We start from the raw sequence: 25,819 nt of genomic DNA, 5'->3' as shown, positions 1-25,819 counted from the left end.
TCCAATTTTATGTGTGCCTGGGTTTGCTTTATCATTTGCAGTGATTCTTAAAAAGTTTCCCAGTAATTAGATTCTATGACCCATAGAGTAACTCAAATGACTTTGGTAAGAGCGACGGTCATTTGTCTTCTCCAGAAACCCAGTCAAATAGGAGAAGATGTTAGTGTCTTAGGGATGGCAAATTCTGCTTCTCTGAAGAAATTGGTGCCCTGTTGTCATTTATCACATGGTACCAAATGTTTGAGCTGATCTGTGCAAGTATCTCCCAATTAATTAGTAAAGAATAACAGATTTGAGTGTCTCTTCCTTCTTTCTAAAACAAAGCAGATAATGGATAAACACTAACTCTCACTACAGATAGGCACACATAAAAAAGGAAAGATCCAGTGGTCTTAACATGTAACATATCACTCACACACACATACACGCACACACACAGAGAAAGAGAAATACTTGGAGCAGAGGGTGATAAATATTAGAAAAAGTAGTGAATAATAATAATTTTTAAAAAGCCAGGAGTTAATGGAATATCAACTATATGGCAGAATTTTTAGTGCTTTCATACATTACATAATTTCATAGTCACTAGAACTATATTAAGTAAATGCCAGCATTATCTCCATTTTATATCTGAAATGAACAAGGCTAGATACTAAGTAACTTTAGCACAGTCAACAGGCAATAAACAGCAGAGCTGGGTCTGTCTGAGTGTCGAGTCTACTTCACTTTATTGTCTTCTGTGAATGTGTGATTTGATGGAGTTGATGTATCTTTATTTTTGTGTCTGTCCTTCTTTTTTCTGCCTTGCCTTTTATGCATGGACACAGAATTAGTCTCTGGTTTCCCTGATCTTTAGAAACACCCAGAAGTTTGGCCTGAAGCATAATCAGGGTGAAGACAGAGCTGTGTCTTTGGACAATCTTATTGCCTAGCCAACAGTTCATTGCACAGCTCAGTTTGGGGTTAAGACTCAAGGGTCCCTGTCTCAGGGGAAATAGAGAAAGTGTTATCCAACTCTGTGGGCAAAAGAAACATGGATTTGGTAAACTTTTTCTCTTTGATTGGAGGGATATCTGGTCCATTGAAGAATTCTAAGAAGGAAGTGGAAAACCAAACCAAACCCAATCAAACCAAACCCAAACATGAAGTAAGTTTGTAATAAGTAGCATCCTCTACCTAAACCTGAAAGGAGAAGTCATGCTGTCTCTTCTCTAATTGGTTTACTGCTTGAGAAAGACAAGAAAGCAGAGTAGTATAATGCATCTTTCATGGGGGTGTGGCTATCTTAAATCCTGGGATGATTGATAGTAGTGCCCCCATCCTTAAGTTTCTGCACAGAACACAAGCAGCTGCAACAGAGAAGCTGCTCTAAAAATGAGTAATCAAAACCATACATTTGTCTGAAAGTTTATAATTTGTAAAGTACTTATATTTATCCCTATTCAATTCTTTTTTAATATGTTGTGAATGTGTGCATCATTCCATCATACCTTAGGTCAATTAGGAAACAGAGAATGAAAAAACAAACCATGGAAAAATTATTTGAAAAAATACAGTTCTCATAAAGAACTTGTACCCACAATATAGAAAAAATTTAAAATTTAATAATAAGAAAATAACCCCAAAAGAATGGGCCAAATGTTTAAACAGACACTTCACCAAAGAAGATGTTTGAATGACTAATAAATGTATGAAAATGCTCTAGTCATTTGTATTAGGAGCACACAAATTAAATTTATTGTTACAATTTTATTAGAATGGTTATTGCTAACTGAGCTTTTCCTACACATTTATTAGAATGGTTAAAATTAAAAACATGTGGGTCATACTGATCGTTGACAAGAAAATGGAAGGACTGAAAATTTCATCCCTGTTAGTGGGAATGTAAAATAGTGCAAACACTTTGGAAACCTCTTGACAGTTGATACTTGCAACACAATGGATGAAACTCAAAACAGGAGTACCTTATGTGATTTCATTTCTAAAAATCTAGAAACTGCATGCTATTCATTAGTGATAAATAGTAGATCAATGATTGCCTGGGTACAGGTGTGTGGAAAGAGAAGGAGGAAGGGATTACCAAGGGGCATAAGGAAACTTTGAGGGAAGGTGGATTAGTTTACTATGTTGATTGTGATGATGGTTTCATGGGCATATATATGTATTAAAATATATTAAATTTTATTCTTTAAATATAAACGATGTATTGTACATCAGTTATACCTCAATAAAGCTGTTAGAAAAGAACAAACTACTTATCTCCACTTCATTTCAGCTCATTCTTACCACATGTGATTGCATACATTATTTCATAGGTCATATTAATGAGGAAACAAAAACAGGCTGAGATAACTCACAAAGTCACACAATGAGTTAGTTGCAGAACAAGCAATGGAATCAGAAGCTGCCAGTTTCATCTATAGCAAAGTGTTCTTCCCCACCATCCAACTGCTTCACATAGGAATATAAAAATAACTCACTATGAAAAAATATAAAAAGTATCTACCATAGTCCTTCCCCTATCAACTTGTACTTCCACTTTAGCAAGAAGGAAAATAATCCTGTTGTTGACACTGGAAATACTCCTTTAGTCCAGATTCATAGTTTTATAAATGAGGAAACAGATCTAGACATCAAGATTCAAAACACAAGGGTGATACCCGGCTATAGCAGTTACAGGAGGGTGAGATGCCTGGTAAGAACACAGCCCGGGGAGTTAGGACTGATCCAGGGCTGAGAATGTGCTGATCTATTCATTCCATTCAATTGGAAAATGTGATTAGAAAACCATTCTTTCCTCCCTTGTAGATTCAATGTTCCAGTTAAGTGAGGAAGTATGTGAGAAGGTGTTTCACCAATTGTAAAGCACCCAGCTCATTTTCTCTTATAGTGAACAAACAAATCCAGGTCTTGCTACTTTCTGCTATTAATTTCTAGCACACTACTTACCTTCTTGGGGTCTTGGTTTTTTTCATTTGTTAATTAAGGTTAATAACTTTATGAAAAATGGTTAGATTATACATACATATTTATTCTGTCTCTTTCTCTCTCTCTTTCTCTCTCTCTCTCCACACACACACACACACACACATATACACACATATATGGTGTGAAGTTAATGAGTTGTGTTCAGTGCTAATGCATTTGGCAGTTGTGTGTAAGTGAAAGTGATTTAATTCAGTAGATGAGTGTGTACTCATGACTCCCTGAAATAAAAAGATTCAATGCTTATTTCATAAAGGTGATGTTTCATGGACTGACTTAACCTTTAGGAAAGGTATGACCTTAATTCTGTAGCATTTCCATTGAATAATAAAACAAGTAGAGATGAGGCTAGAAAAATTCAAAATCAAAGCAGTTAAGACAAAAGAAGAGAAAATAAAACTTTCTGTATTTTTCTTTATAGTTTCATGTAACTAAAGTTCAACTGATACAACTCTTGAGGAAATGGTCAAACAGTGATTAAATAAGCATTCATGGTTAATAATAAACTCTAATATTTAAAAAAGACCAGCAAAAGCATTGTCTTACAGAAGCAAATATAGGCAAATATATTTTAGATTTCTATGTATTATCTGCTTTTGCATGTTTATATGAAAAGAATACTGGGATTATAAGAGTGTGGAATCCTGATTATAGTACCATTTTTCCTACAAATTAATTGTTCCAACTTGATGAACTGCTATGTGAGATGAAGCTTCCTTGTCTATGAAATGAATGGGACAATGAACACTCTATAATAATTTCCAATTCTAGCATTTTTTTGAATTTTGACTTATAATGAGACACCCAAAAGCCAAGCCCATGGTCAATGACTCTTTTTGAAATTTTAAGATGGTATGAGCCTGGTGCCAAGGAAATCCATGCCCAAAGGAGCACTGGGTAGTATAATGCTCCACTGCCAGTAGGTCATGTCTCTTTCTCTTTCTGGCCCAAATACTGACCTGTTTTTCACCTTTAGGGAGAGGTCAAATGTCTCCTCTTCTCTTAATGTGCTGTGCTGAACAAATATTCTGAGAAGAATCCAAAGACAGTCAATCACTCTAGTAGTTGTCTCTGAGCCACTTGCTCATCCCACCTTTGCTTCTGTTTGTGGGAGGCATTTAAGCTTCAGAGTCACAAATCATCCCCTGAGAAAATGTAATGAAATGACTTCTACACTCACAGGAGACTCAAGGATTTAATGAACTGTCATCCCCTAAGGAATTTCACTCTCACTTTCTTCAACATTAATGATAAAAGAAGGAAACACAAGGGAATTCTTTTCTCCCTCTCTAGTTGTGATGGTGGAGTCAGTAATGAGTGTTGCATGCATTATTTTCACAAGCCCAAATCTGCCTTCATGGTGTGATTTTAATGGCAGTTTAGAAAGGTCTGGTTGCTGATGCCTGAAGTCTTTTCAAAGAGGATGATGATACTTCCCATGTTATATGGAATGGCCACTCTATTTTTTTATTTGAAATACAGTCAATTATGATGTGTCAATTTCTGGTGTACAGCACATTGTCCCAGTCATGCATATACATACATATATCCATTTTCATATTTTTATTAAAGTTTATTACAAGATATTGAACATAGTTCCCTGTGTTATACAGAAGAAACTTTTAAAAAATCTATTTTTATATATAATGGCTAACATATGTAAATCTCAAACTCCCAAATTTATCCCTTCCCACCCCTTTTCCCCAGTAACCATAAGATAGTTTATTATGTCTGCAAGTCTGTTTCTGTTTTGTAGATGAGTTCATAGTATATATACATATATATATATTTTTTTATATTCCACATATGAGTGATATCATATGGTATTTTTCTTTCTCTTTCTGGCTTACTTCATTTAGAATGACAATCTCCAGGTCCATCCATGTTGCTGCAAATGGCATTGTTTTATCATTTTTTATGCTGAGCAGTATTCCATTTTATAAATATACCACAACTTCTTCATCCAGTCATCTGTTGATGGACATTTAAGTTAAATTCTGTTTTAACCGGAGAGAATCTGGCATAAGGGACTGAAACTTAACATAAAAAACTAGTGAGACTGATCTTTTTTGAGAGGCTGATTTGGTGGGCAGGAAAAGGAACAACTGGGGCTCCATGAAAATAACTTATTATTTTTTTAAAGGACATTTATTCACCAAAGGCTTTGTGGGGTACTTTCCACATGTGATCAACTGAGTCTTCTGATGATAACATTATTGCCTCTGGTTTCAGATGAAGTGAATGACTCATTGATTTATAGGTTAAGTGAATAAGTAATAATTGTTTAACTTTTCCAGGGCACACAACTTACATTAATAGTTTCAGAATGTAAACACTCATCTGTCTGAGTACAGTGCTCATGCTGCATTTCCTTTGATAAGAAGGGCGAGAAGACTGCCATTCATAAGGCAAAGATTCCTACCCAGGAATAGATCTAGGGCAGCTCTCCAGACACTTCCATTTTTTTACCCCTGGTATATATTCACAAACAAAACAAAGAAAGCAGGATGAAAGAAAGATAAGATTCAAATGCCAAAAACATGATTACATTCTTTAATTCTTTTTTAATTTCAAGAGATGGCATATAAATTTATTTCAGCTCTCCATTGTATAAAGAAAAAGGAAAATTAGTGGTTTTAAGAGTCTTATTGCCTACACAATTTTTTTAAAAGCCACTTAATTTGGAAATTCTATTTGACCTGAGATAAATTTTTATCCAAGGAGAAAACATTAAAAATAAAATCAAAATGCTAATAAAAAATCTTTGTAATACTTTTCCATTTCTTCACATTTAGCCTGTGTGTGTCCTTAAGGAACTCTTGTAGACAGTATATAGTTGAATCTTGTTTTCTAATATAGCTTCTTTAATTTTATTCTCAAATCTCATTTTATGATGAGAAATTAATTTCTAGTAATATTTACATATTTTCTTACTAATAAAATTTGTTTTAAGTCAAACTTTGATTTAAAATAAATATTATTGTCTCATATCTTCAGCTTCGTAGTAATCAATTGTGTGGCTGTACCATTGCCTATTTATCAAGCATCCTGTTGACAGACATTTGAGTTGGTTCTGATCTTTTGCTATTGGAAGAAAATAATGCAACAATAAATAGCCTAATGCATATGTTTTTTCCTGCTTTTACCAGCACATTAAGTGAGTGGGCTCTTAGAAGTGGGGTTGTTAGGTGAAAGGGAAATTTAATGTGCAATTTTAGTAATATTATAGTTTTCCCCTGGCAATGTATGAGAGTGCCCATTTCCCCACACTCTTCCATAAAGTTTGTTGCCAAATGTTTGTAATTATTTCTCATCTAAATTTATCTATCTATTCTCTCTCTAGTTCACTATCTATCTATATTTGCCAATCTAAGAGTTGGCAAAATAAATAAACTCAACATGACTTAAAGACATCAACATAAGACAAGACATCATAAACCTCCTAGAAGAGAATATAGGCAAAACATTCTCTTATATAAATCATAGCAGTGTTCTCCTCAGCCTACCAAGGCAATAGAGATAAAAGCAAAACTAAAGAAATGGTACTTAATCAAGCTTATAAATGTTTGCACAGCAAAGGAGACTATAAACAAAAGGAAAAGACAGTCTATGGAATGGGAGAAAATATTTGCAAGTGATGCAACTGACAAGGGCTTAATTTCCAGAATATACAAACAGCTCACACAACTTAATATCAACAAGAGCAAGAAAAAAAAAACATTCCAAAAATGGCCAGAAGACCTAAATAAACATTTCACCAGTTAAGACATACAAATGGCCAATAGGCACATGAAAAAATGCTCCATATTGCTAATTATCATGGAAATGCAAATCAAAACTACAATGAAGTATCACCTCACATCAGTCAGAATGGCCATCATTAAAAAGTCCACAAATGATAAATGCTTGGGGGGCTGTGGAAGCAAGGGAACCCTCCTACATTGTTGGTGGGAATGTCATTTGGTGTGGCCATTATGGAAAATAGTACAGAGATTCCTTAAAAACTAAAAAATAGACTTACCATATGATCTAGCAATCCTGGGCATATATCTGGAGAAAACTCAAATTTTTATAAAGGTACATGCACCCTAATTTTCATAGCAACACTATTTACAATAGCCAAGACATGGAAACAACCTAAATGTCCATTAACAAATGACTGGATAAAGAAGATATGAAATATTGGAATATTACTTGGCCATAAAATGGAATGTTTTTCCACAGTGGAAAATTATTCAGCCATAAAAAATGAAATAATGCCATTTTGCAGCAACATGGATGAGCCTAGAGATTATCATACTAAGTGAAGTAAGTCAGACAAAGACAAATACCAAATGATATCATTTATATGTGGAATTTAAAAAGTGAGACAAATGAACTTATTTACAAAACAGAAGCAGACTCACAGACATAGAAAACAAGCTTATGGTTATTGGGAGGAAGTGGGTGGGGAAGGATAAATTGGGAGTTTGGGATTTGCAGATATTAACTGCTATACGTAAAATAGAAAAACAACAACAACAAGGCCCTACTCTATAGTACAGGAAAGTATACTCAATACATTGTAATAGCATATAATGAAAAAGAATATGAAAAGGATTACATATGTATAATTGAATCACTATGCTATACACCAGAAATTAACACAACATTGAAATCAACTATACTTCAATTTAAAAAATCTTAGAAAGTATCCTCTCAGGGTAGTCATATTAATATTTTTTTCTTATTAGGAATAATATCATGCCAGCATAAATTTTTGGTCTCTCAGCTCCAAAACCATCCATCTCTGCTTTGCTTTGTTGATATTGGACCTCATACTATGAACATTTCCCCTTCTCCAGCTGGACAGTACTATGCTAGTCAGCAGAGAATGCTGGAGGAACTCTGCTGGATAAAAAGCCTCTCTTTTTGATACTGTTATGTTCTTTCCTGTGGCTGGATGATGTGTGGTAGCCAGCAGCATATGGGATACTCAGTGGTGTGCACCATTCATCAAGGTTGACCAGCACTCCCGCAAGTAGTTTCCCATCAAGTTTCATTAGCACCACAGGGGTGGATTTCCAGTAAGAGTTGGCGGGAAACCATTCACTGATAGTTTCAGTGTAAGCCTACTGAGATATTTCTTGATCAGTAGACCCAGCCAGAGAGTGTCTTGGCCACATAGTGAGCCATAGGCATACCCAGCACAACCATGTCCAAAGAAGCCTTGGAGATGGGGGCCTCTTCCAAGTCTGTTCCTATCTTCATGTGCTGCCTCAGCTCCAGAGGTAGTGGCTGCCCTTTGTATCCATTCTTCCTGTATACTTTAGACTTTTCTTGATCACTCAATAGTAGTTAATCCCATTACCAGGTAATAAATGTTTATGTTAAATTTTACCTGATATAATTACTGTGCGGTTTTTCTGTTTCCTGATTGGATCCTGGCTGATAGAAAGGGTGAACATATTTTCATATATTTAAGAGCCATTTGCATTTCTACTTTTGTGAAATGTTTATTCATGTCTTGTATCCATTTTTTCCCAGGGCATATCCCTTCTGTATTTTGATTTATTCACAGATTCTTTTATTTATTAGTTTTTAGATATTCTTTATATATTGGAGACATGTTCTGTTTGTCTAGTATATAAGGCGTGAGTTTTCCACAGTTTATCATTTGTCTTTTGATTTTGCTAAGAAATTTATTACCATGAAATAATTTTCTTTTTTTCTTTCTTCCTTCCTCCCTCCCTTCCTTTCTCATTCTTCCTCTCCTTTCCTCCTTCCTTCCCTCTCTTCTTCCCTCACTCCTTTCTTTACCTTCCTTCCCTTTATTTTTGTCAAATTTATCATTTTCAATTTTACTATTTCTAGATTTTGAGTCCTATTTATACTGTATTCAGATGCAATTAAATTTAAAAATCGGTGTATTTGACAAGATAAAATGAAAAATAACTGTTATGTATTGTTAAATTATGCTTCTGTTTACAAAGGACTGCACCATGTTTTCTCCTAGTTCTTGTGCTATTTAATGTTTTTAAATTTTTAAAATCATAACTCATTGAAATTTTACAGGGTCTAATAAGTAGAAAATATCAAGTTTTCTCTTTTTCTATAAGGCTATCAGCAATTGTTGTTAAAAAGTTTCCTTTCCCCACAGTTTTGAGATGCTATTATCATATATTGGGTTTTCATTTCATTTTATTGGGTCTATATCTGTATTTTTCTATTCTGTTCCTTGTCCTTTCACCAATTCTGTAAAATTGATTTATCAGTAATACACTGCTTTAATTATAAGCATCCTTACATACTTTGCACCAGTAAATCAGGGCCCACCCCAATTTGTTTCCTTTTTTACAGGGGTCTCATGGCTATAATAAGAATAATATCAGTTTGTTCCTATGTAACAACTAATTCACTCTTAATTGAGGAAGGATATTTATTTGCTTATTAAATAAAATTCACTATTTGCCAATCATGTTTCATACTCTGTGTTCAGAAGAGCCTAATGTATTTTCCCTCCAAAATACAAAAAAAAATTTTTTTTAATTTTAAAAAGCAAGTGGTTAAGCATTAAAATAATGTGAATTTTGTCTGAATTGCTAGAGACAAATCAAGCTTTTGTGTCCCCCAGAATTTAGTGCAAACTTATTACACTGTACTGAGAGACAAATCAGAGTGTCTTCTCAAAGTGGCACAGATAATACAAATGCTCATCAGATGATGATCAATTTGTCTCAGACCCTGTACCTCTTGAATGGAAGATGTATTTAGGCAACAGGAAAGCTTGTAAGTCTCCATCTAGACTTCATTGGCTGATGACTCTTCCTTACTCTGGACAGTATGGAGGAGACTCAGGGTGGAGGGAAGTCTTATTTATTAATCATCTATCTATACTCATTTGATGCAATGATGCATGTTCTTTGATTTACCTATGGAGTCACCCTGTGAAGCAGGTGTCAGTACTCTCACACAGAAATGAAGAACCTAAGGCACAAAGAGATTTAGTGCGCTATCTAAAGACACACAACCAGAGAGGCACGGAGCCAGGACTGAAGACCAAGTCTGTCCTTGTCCTTGCTACATCCCTGCATCCCCTCCAGTTTGCCCCTCACTGTGATTCAGGCAGCATAACTTCTCATCTGTACTCGAAGTCCTTAGAGAAGGCAAGACCAAAGGCTGAGCAAACCTGCTCTGCTTTTGATTCTTTCAATGCATCTAAGGGGACCAGGCCACCAACTATTAGAAGAGACAGAAAACGAACATTAAATAATTGTTTGGAATATGGGACTGAAAATTCATTTTTCCACTGGGCCCAGGTGTCCTGAGGGTAAAGGAGAGAAATATGGAAAGACATGTGTTTTCCTTAGATTCAGAGGGAAACAAAAACAAGTAGATCAAAATGAGGTGACGTGAGGGATGAAGTCCACAGAGACCAAAGAACAAGAAGTGCCTCCTACTTAAAATAAGTCAGGATGCCCACTCCAGACACTGGTCCAGAGCCTCTGCAACCGGAAATAACCACAAACAATATCACAGCTGTACCGCAGCAATGTTTTCTGTGTTTTGAATTGTGTTTACCATGACATAACAGATTGGGAAAGTTTGAGGAAAAATGAAGGAGAAAAAACTCAATCTCTGCTGAATGCAGGTGCAACTCTCTTATGACAGGGAAGGTATAAAGCATTTCAGTTTTCTTACCTCTGTAACAAATGATGTCTAAAGTCCATTCCAACTCTGCCTGTTGCTTAACCTGGGAGAATTAGAGTGACTGCCTCCTCTAAGAAAAACATTTGTTTTTCTTTTTCTGCTTTTTTTTTTTTTGATGAATTTAAGCCTTAGACAAGAACAAGCAAAAGGATCAAAGGTAAGAAGATGATATAAAAAGTCCTGTCCATGTAATTTACTGACCTGAGGAAAAATTTAATATCCTGTTAATTTCTGCAATCTACCCATAGACCCAAAGTTCCAAGAATACCAAATGGCTAAGAAAGTATGTTAAATATTCTGTCCATTTTTATTAATTAAATTTTATTTGTCATTAGGAAGATTATAAGGATCAATAAATAATATGATTTCAAGACCTTTTCAACACCAGCAATTCTCAGGAAATCTCACTAATATTTTCACAAACTCCTAGAAATTGACAACCCAGTTGAAGGATCTCTGGAGTAGAGGCTTGACTGCAAAGTCTCAGGCTGGGGAAGGGGAATGTTTCAGAGAAAACAGGAAATGCATTTGCTAGCATAGAGGAAAGATGAAAGCATGTAATCCACAGCACTAGATGTAAAACAAGTGGTGTTTTGCTAAAAATACTATCTAATGAATGTGAGTTCTGAGAAAGACAGTTTTCAACCACTGTAACTGTATTTTCTCTTCAGGAGGTGTATGGATTTCTCCCAGTGTAACTAAGTGTGTTCTAGTGCATCAATAAGGTTCTGAGAATTACAATATCCATTGCTCTGTGCATTAGTGCTCACATCCATCACTGATGGGGTCCTTATAAATCACCTCAAGTGTTGCATTGGCTGGCTATACATCTGTAGGTGATCTCTGGGACTTTGGGCAAAGGTCACCAATCTTTTGTGCCTCCCATCTCCCATGTGCACAAAGAGGACTACAACACTGCTTATCTCATAGGATTTAAATAAAACAGTGCAGGAAGAATACTTAACATGGTGATTATGGAACATGGGAAATGCTCAGCACAGTTCAGTACTTGTTATTGTTACCCATCTTCGCCTTTCTTTGTGTGTCTAGCACACACGCAATGTCTGGGGCATTTTATTCTTTTTACTATTTCTGAGAGAAAGGTACTCAGAGGGAAATTTTCTGGTTGAAGATGAGAGGAAAAGATCTATTTCTTTTTTCTAATTCTTTCTGCTCTTCTTTGAAATTCAAACAGCAAGCGTTTTCCAAGGAAGAGGACTAGGCTGCACCTCTGTCCAGGGAAATCTGAAGGGAGACAAGGTAGTGTTGGGGAACAAATAATGTGGCATCAAGACACCCAGGGTTCAAAATGTTATGGTAGCTCACAGAGAAAAAAATGTGACAATGAGTGTGTATATGTCCATGTATGACTGAGAAATTGTGCTGAACACTGGAATTTGACACAACATTGTAAAATGATTATAAATCAATAAAAAATGTTAAAAATAATAGACACCCAGGGTTCACCGCTGATTCGCTCCTCTACTTCATTGACCTCCCCTAACAGAAGGTCATCTTATTAACACTCCTGGACCCATGTGTATCCCCCTCACTGGTCTGTGGTGAGGCCTAGATTAGATAATGAGTGCAATGACACTTTGAAAAGTACTGTAACACTGTACAAACATGCCAGGTTCTGTTGCTGGTGAGGGCACTTAGCCCCTACCCAAGGGGGAAGCAGGTGGAGCAGAGTGCGGATAGGCACTTCTGTGTGTGGCAGTGTCTGTGAGCCTTCGCCCCAACTGTGCTCAGTAGATCCTTTAGCTCCGATGTTAGCCCACATAGTGGGTTACTTTGATCCCACATTTAAATTTGAGACAGTATCAAATAAATTCCTGCTGTAAATGATAAATGATTTAATACTTTAAGCTATAATTTGGCAGCTAGATTAGCACCATTTTATCTACTGTTTAATAATTTGAGGTCATTGAGGTAGGGAGTTAGGCTGGAAATGGAGAAGAACTCCCCTGGAGCTGTTGCCTAAATTTTACTTGAGAGATCTAAGCTGGACATCTATTTTGATTTTCCTTCCTTCCTTCCTTCCTTCCTTCCTTCCTTCCTTCCTTCCTTCCTTCCTTCCTTCCTTCCTTCCTTCCTTCTTTTCTCCCTCCTCCCTCCTTTCCTCCCTCCATCCTTTCTTTCTTTCATTCTTTCATCTTTTTCCTTGTATCTTTCTTTTTTCTTTAGTCCATGATTTCACTTCATTACACTCTGCAAGGGGTGAATTTTAGTTCCAGTTAGACAACCTAGTGTAAAATTATTCCCCAGAATGAATACAGTGGAATATTCCACATGCTGGTGGTGATGTGTTCTGGTTCTGTGGTGATTCTGTGAATCTGGGTGTTACGTAGGAGTTTTCATTGCTGTATCTGATCTATTACTTTCATGTGGGATGTCTACTCATTCTTACAACTTGATTCTCTAGATATTGAAGGCAACTATCCAAAATGCTCAATATTTATTTAACTTTTTTTTTTCTGTAAATGCTGATACTGGGAAATTAGGGTAGGGTCAGAGCCATGCTAGCTGTATGGGAACTGTCTTCTGGCTTGGACTTCAGTTTTTAAAATTTCTCCCAGGCCCAGGAAGTTCAAACTTCTTTATTATTATTATTATTATTATTATTATTATTATTATTATTATTATTATTATTTAGTTTAGTGACTTATTATTGTTTAGTGATGTTTATTAATTTTACTAACTTTCAATATTTTGTATACATTCCATTAGTAGTGTGGAGGAATAATCAGTGGCCTGAATACATTTTGATCTTTTTTTTTCTAGAAGTTGTGTCTAAATGGTATATTAATATATCACTTAATTTATTTATCATAAATAATGATGCATCTAAAGGATAAGTTCCTGCAATTACCCAATAAATAGTTAATGCCAGAAGTGACCTTGGTTAATGGATATTAAGTCACTCATGTCAAGGTCATTTCTTAGTGTGCAACAAACCTAGAACTCAACTGTCTTTTCATGTCTTTTGACTTGGCATCAAGTCCAACACACTTCATAGTAAGTTTTTCACTTTGCTCTCTTCTGTTAGAATTTGCATGTGTACATACCAGTAAAATGATGTTTATAGCTCTGTCATGTATCCATCTGACCAAATGCCATGTTCCATCTTCTCTCTTACTGCAGCTCAGATGATCAGGCATATGAAAGAGATCCAAGGTGAGAATCAAACAGAAGTGACAGAATTTATCCTCTTAGGACTCTCAGACAATCCAGATCTACAAGTTGTCCTCTTTGGATTGTTTCTGTTCATCTATACGGCAACCATGGTGGGTAATTTGGGGATGATTGTGCTAATTAAGATTGATCCCTGTCTCCACACCCCCATGTACTTCTTTCTCAGCAGCCTCTCCTTTGTTGATGCCTCTTACTCTTCTTCTGTTACTCCTAAGATGCTTGTGAACCTCATGTCTGAAAATAAGATCATTTCTTTTAATGGATGTGCTGCCCAGTTTTACTTCTTTGGCTCCTTCTTGGGGACTGAATGCTTCCTGTTAGCCATGATGGCATATGACCGCTATGCAGCCATTTGGAACCCTCTGCTGTATCCAGTTCTCATGTCTGGGAGAATCTGCTCCTTGCTAGTGACTACCTCATTCCTAGCAGGCTTTGGGAATGCAGCCATACACACGGGAATAACTTTTAGATTATCCTTTTGTGGCTCCAGTAAGATCAACCACTTCTACTGTGACTCTCCACCCCTGCTCAAACTCTCTTGCTCTGACACCCACATCAATGGCATCGTGACCATGGCTTTCTCCAGTTTTAATGTCATCAGTTGTGTTGTGATTGTCCTTGTTTCCTACCTGTGTATCCTCATTGCCATCTTGAGGATGCCCTCATTAGAGGGTAGGCAGAAAGCGGCCTTCTCCACCTGTGCCTCTCACCTCATGGCTGTCACCATATTCTTTGGGACAATTCTCTTCATGTACTTGCGCCCTACATCTAGCTACTCAATGGAGCAGGACAAGATTGTCTCTGTCTTTTATACAGTAGTGATCCCTATGCTAAATCCTCTAATCTACAGTTTGAAAAATAAGGATGTGAAAGGGGCCCTTCAGAAGATCTTACAGAAACAGATACTGTAAAGCCATATTACACATCACCTTGTTACGTAGAAGAAAATATGTTTTCATATTAATTGTATCGTCAGATTGCTTAAGCTGTTTTTCTGTGTTAAGGTAGATTGTTTAAAGTGAGGTATGCTTCTTAATCTCTTGGTGTCTTAAATGTGTATTCATGGACTTATAGGATGAATCAACATAGTGGGGGGCACGGTGTCTGGTAAAGTATCAATACTTGGAATTGGCTGACCTGGGCCTAAGTCTCAATGCCAATATTTGGCTTTTTTCACTCTCAGTTTTGTTATTTACAAATATTGGTGTCTTTGATTGGGACCTGGGCAAACAGACTGTGAGACAGATACTTGCATGCAGGGAGTTGATTGGAAAGTGTTCCCAGGAATAGTATGTGTAAGGGAGTAGGAAAATCAGGGTTGGGTAGAAGTTGAATTGTGATGAAGTCACAACAGAGTACCTAGCCAATTCCACATAGAACTCTGGGGTTGAGATGATCCTTTAGATATATTCCAAATTGTCAAAAAGGGGCCAGGTATTTGTAATGCCACAATGACCAGTTTTGGATACGGGTCCCCCACTGGAAGGGGGTACAGTCTTGGGCATGACAATTCCATGCAGCAAAGATTACTCCGAGTGGAACTCAGCTGTGAGATATCAGTTGCCAATACACTTAGAAGCTGGGGGAATAAATACTTCAACCCTGAAAGGCAAATCTGGACACTGTATCTCAGCATCCATTATAAATAGTGACACTATTCCCCTCACATGAATGTCAGGAGTACCAAACAATACACAAGAAAGAGTGTTACTGGGTCTTATAGTAACATGGATACCACACCAATAGCAGGGGAATATTTTACTGACTTTGTGAATTGGAATATTTTGAGGGTAGTGATCTCAAAGTTAAAGCACTTTAAAATTTTATGTCTAGCCTTGTCAAAGTTTAGATAGTTTTCAATAAACATTTATCAAATTAACTTATCTATCTATAGCTTATTATTATAAAGCTGGGGGCTGTCAATCTTACAGCAATGGGAAAAAAAAGACTTCTTTGATAGTATGGCATACTGAAGAAGGACTAAATAATGATTTGGAATCAGGTAAATGTCTATTTCCTATTTCTGTTCACCCCACTATCTACAGAAGACAAGAGCAGAGAACACTAGTGCGCCACATGCTCCAGGTAAGACCACCTCATCCCTGAAAAACTTCTGAGAGAATACAAAGGAAGAGATAACTCATCCTATTCACCCAGAACAGTTTTCTGGTCTCCCTACAGCTTCCTCTGTCAACTACTAACCATGGTTTCTCTCAAAGATATTCAAAACTATCATGGCTGGCACCTTCCTCCCTGCTCCCTTTTATTCTAACTCTTCCAGTATAATATCTATCCTTTAAATGTTTCTTATTCACCAATCTAAAAAAGGAAAAGGTGATATTTTGTCATTATTCCTATATCCACATTTCATTGATTGCCCAACTGAGATTCCATGGTCCATTATATAATGACTCATTCTCAATCTCTTTCCATTCCATGGTTCTACATTTTCTTCATGTATGTATCTGATTGAATCCCAACCAGTTAAACTTAATCGTTAACTTCTCCATGTCCTCCGCTTAAGCTACTTAGTGCAGTTAGAGAAAACCCTTAGTATTCCAATTTCTATTGCTGATCTTTGAGTGGGAGCCAGTGCTGGGTGGGGTTACCTGTGGGTGAGACAGGATGGGAGCCAAGAAGGGTGCTAGTACTGGATGGGGCTGCCTGCAAGCTGGGGTGGAACAGAAGCTGGATTAGAGAACCTGTCCATGGTAGGGGGCTTGAGTGAGCTGGTCCTCAGGAGAATGCTGGGGAAGGGTGTGTGTTGTTGGTTAGGTTGATGGAGAGTGACAGAAACAGTCCTGCCAGCACTGAGCCAGGTAGGTGGAGGGAGAGAAAAAAAATAGGTGCCAACTAGCACTTTCATTACTAGGGAAAGTTTCACTAGATCCCTGCCCCTCTGGCACATATTGTAAAATTAATCAATGGATCTTCTTCTCATGTGTCTCTGACACTTTTCAAGCTGCTGCCTCTGTACTGGGACTTAGTAGTGAGTTTGTTGCAAGCCCTTCAAGAATGAAATTTCAGTTTCCCACAGCTCTCTGGCTCTCCCAGACCTCAGCCCTGCTGGTTTTCAAAGACAGATGTTATGGTGGCTCATCTTCCTAGTGTAGGGCCCCCATGCTGGGGAGCCAGATGTAAGTCCCAGACCCCTCACCCCTCAGACTGGACCTTTGAGGTTGTGATGTCACTCCTGCTTCTGGGTCTCCACACCAGAGTGTGGGTTCTGACCAGACCATGACTCTGCCATTTCCACCCATCTCCATGTAGCCTTTTCTCCATATCCTTAGTTGTAGGCAGTCTGCTCTGTTGGTCTTCGGGTCGTTCTCAGAGACAGGTGTTTTGCTGTGGTTGTAGTTTTGGTGTGTCTGTGGAAGGATGTGAGCTCAGCATCTTCCTACTCTGCCACCTTGATCCAGACACCTCCCCACTCCACTCAACAACAACAACAACAACAAACTATTAGTGGAAAAATCAGCATGTAATACAAACTGAAGATATACAGGTGAGAAAACAAAGTTTCTCATTTCATGAAACCTGTATTCAAATGAGGAAGACATCATTGTACTTAATTTGTGTTTATGTGTGCATAGGCATTTATGTGTGTGTGTGTGTGTGACATGGATGTGAGTGGTGCTTTAAAGAAGTTAAAGCAGGCAAGAGAATAGGGACTGGTTGTGTCAGAGATGAGCTCACTGTGGAAATGATACTTGAGCAAGGCCTGAGTAGGGTGAGCATCACATGAATGTCTGTGGAAGAGCCTTACATGTATAATTACAGTGAATACAAAGGCCCTGAGGCAAGACCCTGTTTGGTTTACAAAAGGAATAATAAAGAAAGCTGATAAATAGGCCTTGGACTTTATTTTTTTCATATCACTTTGTAATAGCTGCTTTCCCCCACCCCAGACTGAAAACTGCATGAAGAAATAAACAAGATTGACTTTGTTGACTACTCTATCAATACCAAGGATGCTTCTGCTACATAAAACACATTCACTAAATATTTGTTGAATGAATTAATGAGTGCGATGTGAATTATATTCTAATAGAAAGGAGTAGACATTTTATTTTAAGTGCAATTCTGAAATTTAGAGGCAGGATCTAATCAATCCTGTACCATTTAATTCAATGTTGTGCACAATGGAGGTTCAAGACTGTAAAAGTGATTTTGTATTTCTCTCAATGCCTAAGTTACTCCCCAGAGTATAGATGGTTCATTGAGGAGAATGTAGTTCAATTATCTGAGTGAAAAATAAATGAATGTCTTAATTTTGGATTAGCACATTTCAAGCTTCAGACTTTTTCCTGTTTTGCAGAGATGATTAAATCTCAAGAGCATTGTCACAAACTTAATAGGCTGACCTTCTGCCTCAGATTCAGAAGCAGCATTGTTTCTACTCCTTTTACTCATGCTTAATTTCATAACTATGCCTTAATTCTACCACAGCTGAATATGTGATGCCACTTCCATTTTCATCAAAGCTATGAATTTCACATTGTAAGGAAGAAAACTTGTATTCCTCCAATACCCAAAAAATAAAACTAAACTAAATAGACACCACTACTTTGGGAATATTGTTTTAAGGACAAAAGGTAAGATGATTTAATTTATTTCAAAGTGTTGAGGTATAGAATTTTCCAGGAGGACTCAAAAAACATTCAAGTAATTAAGATTAAATATCTTAATTGCAATATGTTTGAAACACTGAATTTAATAGTATCAACTGAACTAACCTGGATTTTTTAGAAGAGAGAAATTTAGGATGACTAATAACAGATGATTTTTTTTCAAATATTCAACATGTGCATACACATACATATATGAATACATGCATATGTGTGCGAATATATGTATATGTGGTATGAATTTGTGTGTGTGTATAAAGCAGGAAAATTTAATTAATTTTGTGCGGAAGGAGCGCCAAAATACCTGGCATGTGTGCGTGTAAGAGCAAATTATTTTATGCTTTTTATGCACCCGTTGAGAAAATGACTGCAATTTTCAGCCTTTATCTACATATACACAAACACATATGTATACACATACACATACATATAGGATCATATATATCGTATAGGCTAATATTCCATTTATGTCAATTTATATGTTTGTTACATATAAAAATTGTATTTGTATATTATGCATAAAGTAGAGCTTTATAAAATGGTTGTAAATTTTTAAAAGTGGTATTTTACAGGATAATATTTTAGCCAAGTTTAGGGATAGAAAGATCAGTCAAAAGACTATTGTAGTTATGTAGGTGGAAGATGATGTTGGCTTGAGCCTTCACGATAGGAATGGAGGTGGTAGGAGGTTGTTGGATTCTTGATATAGATATCTTGAAGGTAGGGACAATATAATTATCTTAGAGACTGGTTATAGAGTGTGTGGGAAAGAAGAAAGAATGATTTCTCTAGTATTTATTTATTTATATTTAATTTTATTTGGACAAATATGAGTGGAGAGCTGTCACTGGCTTGAGACAGGGAATGCTATACTTGGAATACATTTAAGGAGGTCATGAGCAAATCAGATTTGGGTCATGTTGAGCCACTATTCAATATTAATGTGGAGACATTAGTAAGCAACTAAATTGTAAGTTGAGTTTGGAAAAGAGGTCAGGGTTAAATACGTACATTCAGGAGTTGTAAGTACGTAGGCAGAATTTAAAGTCATGAGACTGAGTAAGATCAACAAGGTAGAGTGTAAGCAGGACAGAGAAGAGGGTCAAGATGTGAGTTCTGAGTGACTCCAACCTTAAGAGTCAGAGAAAAGAAGAGGAATAAATGAAGACTGAGAAGGAACAACCACATGGTAAGAGGGACACTCAGAGTCTGGTGTCCTGGAAAAGAAGGAACTTTTTCAAGGTGTAGTTAGCCATCACCTCTGCCCAATGTTATGGATAGATCAAAATGATGGCTGAGAATTGACCACTGGGTTTGGCAACATAAAGACTCCTGATGACTTTGAAGAGATCAGTTTCTGTGGAGTGATGGGATGAAAGCCTGATTAGAGTGGGTTTAGGAGAAAACAGGAAAAATAGAACTGGATACAGCAGGTCTATTCAACTGTATCATACATTTAATTGCAAGAGGAATGCAGAGGAATTGGATGACAGGTAGTGAAGGTAGTATGATCAAGAGGGGAGGAGATAAAATTTGAGCAGTAGGTTAGGATATAGAAAGATAGACTATCAAAGCCTTCACACAAACATGAGCATAAATATTCATTTTTAAATAAAGTAAGTTACTTTAGTGTTTAGTTACCTTGTTTTGTTGTTGTTTTTTGATAGTAAAAAAGAAAAGAGGTTTTTTCATGTTCTTAGGACATCTTGGAAATAACCTTACCTACAGCAAAAAACAAGCTGTTTGATTCCCCTGATATTTTTGTGTAATTTATTTCCTTGGTTTCTTATCTCAGCAAATGAATCATCTATTCAGAGACAAAAGTATGAGCAACCATTCAACAGTGACTAAATTTATTCTCTGGGGATTCAGTAATCATTCAGACCTACAGTTTCTTCTTTTTATGGTATTTCTAGTCATCTATATGATCACTGTGCTTGGAAATCTTGGCATGATCCTGTTAATCAAGATTGACTCAAATCTCCACACGTCCATGTACTTTTTCCTCAGCAATCTGCCCCTTGTTGACTTCTGTTATTCTTCTGTCATTGCCCCTAATAGGCTAGTAAATTTCTGGGTGGACATCCCAGTCATTTCATTCAATGAATGTGCCACTCAGTTCTTCTTTTTTGGTTCTTTTGCTGGCATTGAGGGCTTCCTGTTGACCGTGATGGCCTATGACTGTTATGTGGCCATCTGCTAGCCTCTTTTTTACACAGTCACTATGTCCCCCCATCTTAATATCATGCTGGTATTGGCCACATATTTTTCAGGCTTTATAAATGCCACCATTCACACTGGCCTTACCTTCCAACTGTCTTTCTGCCACTCAAATGTCATCAACCACTTTTTCTGTGACGTTCCACCTGTCCTGAAACTCTCTTGTTCTGACACACATGTCCATGAAGTTCTCATTTTTGCTTTTTCCAGTTTTAATGAACTGACAGCTGCCTCCTGACTATTCTCACTTCTTATCTCTACATCCTCATGGCCATCTTGAGGATCCATCCAGTGAACAGGAGGTACGAAGCCTTCTCCACCTGTGCTTCCCACTTGATGGTGGTCACCATCTTTTTTGGCACAATCCTGTTCATGTATCTGCAACCCAGCTCCAGCTATGTGATGGACAAAGACAAAGTGGTGTCTGTGTTTTATGCAGGGGTCATCCCCATGTTAAAACCTCTCATCTATAGTCTGAGAAACAAGGAAGTCAAAATTTCCTTAGGTAAAAATTTTAAAACAACCTCTTTTTGCCTCTGTACTTAGAATCATCAAAGCATGGGATTTTAGGACTTGGAGGTAACTTAGAAATGACCAGTCCACTTCCATTCACCCTGGGTCCATTTCATTCTGTAGTGAGGCTTTTTAAATTTTTCTTTTCCTTTTTATGTTTTGGGGGAGGTAATTAGGTTTATTTATTAATTTTTTAACCTCTGGAGGTAGTGGGGATTGAACCCAAGACCTCGTGCATGCTGGGTAGGTGCTTTATCCCTGAGCTGTGACATCCCCCAGTGAGGCTTTTTATCTGATAGCAGAGTTGGACCAAATGTCTCAGGCATCCTGGGGAATACGGTCACTCTGCATAAATCCCACTTATTCCACAGAGCTTACATGCTTGAAAATAACCAAATATCCCATTTCAACTCCCTGTTCAGAGGTATAAAACCCAGTACTGGCATACCTCAGAGATATTGTGAGTTTGGTTCAAGACTACTCTAATAAAGTGAATATCACAATAAAACAAATCACATTTTTTGTGGTTTCCCAATGCATGTAAGAGTTACATTTATACTATAGTCTATTAGGTGTGCAATAGCATTATGTCTTTAAGAAACAATGTACATACCTTAGTTAAAAATATTTTATTTGGAAAAACTGTGAAGCATCATCTGAGCCTTCAGTGAGTCATATTTTATTGCTGGAGGAAAGTATTGCCTCCATGTTGATGATTGCTGACTGATAAGGATGGCAGCTGCTGAATATTAGGTGGCAATTTCTTAAAATGAGACAACAATGGAGTTTGTCACATCATTTGATCCTTCCTTACACAAACAATTTCTCTGTAGCATGCAATCCTGTTCCATAGCATTTTATCCACAGTAGAGCTTCCTTCAAAATTGTAGTCAGTCCTCAAAAACTCTGCCACTGCCGTTTCAACTAAGTTCACGTAATATTCTAAATTCTTAGCTCTCATTTCAACAGTCTTCACAGCATCTTTACCAAGAGTAGATTTTATCTCAAGAAACCACTTGCTTTGCTCATCCATGAGAAGCAGCTCCTCATCCATTAAATTCTGATCATAAAGTTGTAACAACTCAGTCCCACCTTCAGGCCCTACTTCTAATTCCAGTTCTCTTGCTGTTTCCACCACATCTGCAGTTATTCCTCCACTGTAATCTTGAACCCCTCAGACTTGTGGATCCCTTGAAGGTTGGGATCCATGTTTTCCAAACTCCTGCTAGTGTTGATATTTTGACATCTTCCCAAGAATCACAAATGTTATTAATGGCCTCCAGAATGGAGAATCCTTTCCAGAAGATTTTCAGTTTCCTTTGCCCAGATCCATCAGAGGAATCACTATCGATGGCAGCCATAACCTTACAAAATGTGTTTCTTAAACAATAAGACATGAAAGTCAAAATGACTCCTTGATCCTTGGACTGCAGAAAGGATGTTGTGTTAGCAGGCATTAAAAACAAATTAATCTTGTTTTACATCTCCATCAGAGTTCTTGAGTGACCAGGTGCAACATTGCTGAGTAATCATATTTTGAAAAAAAAGTTTTTTCTCTGAACAGTAGATCACAGCAATGGGCTTAAAATAGTCAGAAACCACACTGTAAAGCGATGTGCTGCCCTCCAGGCTTTATTGTTTCATTTATAGAGCACAGGTAGAGTAGATTTTGTGTACTTCTTAAGGGCCCTATGACTTTTGGAATGGTGAATAAGCATTGGCTTCAATTTTAAGTCACAAGCTATATTAATCTCTAACAAGGAAGTCAGCCTGTCACTTGACACTTTCTGTTTTTTTTTAATTTTTTATTGATTTATAATCATTTTACAATGTTGTGTCAAATTCCAGTGTAGAGCACAATTTTTCAGTTATACATGAACACATATATATTCATTGTCACATTTTTTTCTCTGTGAGCTACCATAAGATCTTGTGTATACTGTCATTTGACACTTTTAAGCCAGAGACTTCTCTCTAACCAGGAAAGTTCTAGCTGATATCTTCCAATATAAGGATGTTTCATCTACACTGAAAATCTGTTGTTTAGTATAGTCGTCCTCATTAATTACTTTAGCTAGATCTTCTGGGTCTGGTGTTATTGTAGGGTTATTAGCTAACTTAATTCCAATATTGTTTCTCAAGGAATGGGAAGCCCTAGTAGAGGGAAGGAGATGGGGAATACTGGTTAGTGGAGAAGTCGGAGCACACACAATATTGATTAATTTTACTTATATGGGAACAGTTTGTGGTGCCCTGAAGCAATTATAGTAGTAATTTTTTGTGTCACAATATTTTTTGTGTCAAAATTAATGCTTTTTCTGTCCTTCCTAAGAAATTTTTGAAAACCTCATGATTATAAAGACTTTCTTCTATTTTTCCTTTCCCAAGAGAACTTGTAGACATAGCATTTACATTTAGTCTTATGATTCACATCAAATTAATATAGAAATATTTGATTATGGTGATATAGGGATTGAAGTTAATTTTTTTCTATATAGATATCAATTATTCCAATAACATTCTCCATTGAAATACATTTATACTTTTGTTCTAAAATCCATTCACTATATATGAGTGGACATATTACTGGATTTTCTATTCTGTATCATTAATCTGTTTGCTATCTTTGGATCTGCACATTGTTTTGAGTACTGTAGTTTCTTGTTAACTCTTAAAATTAGATAGTGTGAATTATTTAATAATTTTTCTTCTCTTTCAAAATTGTTTTGATGAATATAAATCTTTTTTATACCTCTATATATTTTACAATCAGTTTATCCATTAAAAATAAGCCAATTGAAATGTAGACTGGACTGGCATTAAAACTATCAATCGATTTTGGAAAAAATGGCAACTTAAAAATATTAAATATTCTGAACAATTAAATATATTTTTCCATCCTTTAGGTCTTCTTTAATTTCTCTCTGCAGTGTTTTATAGTTAAGTTTCTAACTCTTCCAGTTTTTTAATATTCATTTTAAGTGGTTTATGCTTTTGTTGTTATTATAAGAAATATTACTTTTTTTTCCAGTTGTGGTTGGTTTCTACATAATAATGTAAATAATCTATGTATATTGATCTTGTAGTCATGTGACCTTCCAAAACATACCCTTAATTTTACTTTTGCATATTAAAAAATATTCAGATGTATAACATGATTTAATGTTAGTATATATTGCAAAATGTTTAGCACAATAATTCTAGTTAATATTTCTTTTGCTTATTTTAAAAGGAGACTCTATGTAAACTCTCATGTGACCTGTGAATAACATAATTTTGTTTTCTCCTTTCCAATCAGCATAACTTTATTATATAGATTAGAGCTTCCAGTACAATGTTTAATCTGCTACAACTCAAAACATAAGCCAATTAAATAATCACAAAAACACAAGTAACAAATTTACAATGGCAGTGGGATGTTTCCAACTATAAGGCTGCTGCTGTGACATTCATGTAGCTAAAGTCATTAAGTGTTCTTTTAACAGACACACATCAGTTAGTCATTGGAATTGAAGCAGAGTGATATTAAGGAAGGAATTCATGTCTTCAAGTATAATTTAAACACAATCATCTGGAGACTTTCTAGAAAATAAAATGAGAATGAATAAAACCCTTTTTTTGAGTTAGCATCATACATTTGGGTAAAGTCTGTGCCCTCTAATCTTATTCATCATGATATATAAAAAAATAAGCATCAAATTCTTGTTGTGGATTTCTGATAAGGGATCCCATACTGAAAAATATTGATACTTTGCCCTTCCAGATCTGAAAGAGCAAATACACTACCTTTCAGCTACCCATTCAATTACTATCGAGTAGTCCTATCTCTTGTAAAAAGCTTTTGTAAATGTTATGATTATTGTAATGCTATTGTATTTTAAAGCATATCAGAAAACACATACATAAGTACTTTAGGAAAAATTTTCCTTCAAACTAAAAGCTGACATTCTGCTTAAAGATGGACCAAATCTTCAACTTTTTTTTTTTGTAAAACAAGGACTCTCCATGTTAAGGGAACAGGAAATGTGCACTTTACAATCCTATAATGAGCTCTAAAATCAAACAAAAAACTGTTATTTCATGGGAATCTTTAAGCAATAGATTTTATTCTTTAAATTGTATTATTTTATATTTACAAAGAATCAGGAAAAAGCACATCAAATTTGAGATACAGAAGTCTTTCCACCTCAATTTGAAAAATACATGGTACTGCTCAAATTTTCTCTGATGTGGTACATTGGTAAAAATCTACATTTTTGTATTGCTATACAGCTTTATCTCACTGGCTGCTTTCTTACAGTGTAACCCATCATTTGGAGATCTAACATAATTAAAGATTTCTCTCTTGTCTTGGTGAGAGCACACTTTTAATTCCTATGACTGTGTTGACTGGAATTAACAGTGCCTTGGAAGATACAGACTAGCCCGGTCATCTCTCGATTCCTTATTCTCTAACAAACACGGTGCCAAGGAATTGATACTGTCCAAATAATCTTCATTCCACTTTGAAACCTCCTCCTAAATCACCAGCTTTATGAATCATCAATTTTATGAATGATCTTGATACTCAAACCCATCTTTGTTTCCTA

At 36.3% G+C, this 25,819-nt stretch overlaps 1 protein-coding gene and 1 pseudogene across 1 annotated transcript; both read left to right on the top strand.

Annotated features, from left to right (window-relative positions):
- Positions 1–13,823: 13,823 nt before the first annotated feature.
- LOC140694503 (olfactory receptor 5AP2-like) lies at positions 13,824–14,780 on the top strand. The gene has a single exon (XM_072957720.1). It carries the CDS (start codon positions 13,824–13,826, stop codon positions 14,778–14,780), a length of 957 nt encoding a protein of 318 aa, XP_072813821.1.
- A 5,542-nt stretch (positions 14,781–20,322) lies between these two features.
- On the top strand, positions 20,323–21,263 carry LOC102534157 (olfactory receptor 5AP2-like; annotated as a pseudogene).
- The last annotated feature ends 4,556 nt before the right edge of the window (positions 21,264–25,819 follow it).

The sequence above is a fragment of the Vicugna pacos genome, unplaced genomic scaffold (assembly GCF_048564905.1).
Source record: "Vicugna pacos unplaced genomic scaffold, VicPac4 scaffold_21, whole genome shotgun sequence".
Taxonomy (NCBI): domain Eukaryota; kingdom Metazoa; phylum Chordata; class Mammalia; order Artiodactyla; family Camelidae; genus Vicugna; species Vicugna pacos.
Note: the sequence above shows the minus strand (reverse complement) of the source record. Positions and strands in the feature narration are given on the sequence as shown.

Bases quoted from the DNA above. Each gene is read 5' to 3' on its own strand.
- LOC140694503 (XM_072957720.1), top strand. From the start codon at position 13,824: ATGATCAGGCATATGAAAGAGATCCAAGGTGAGAATCAAACAGAAGTG.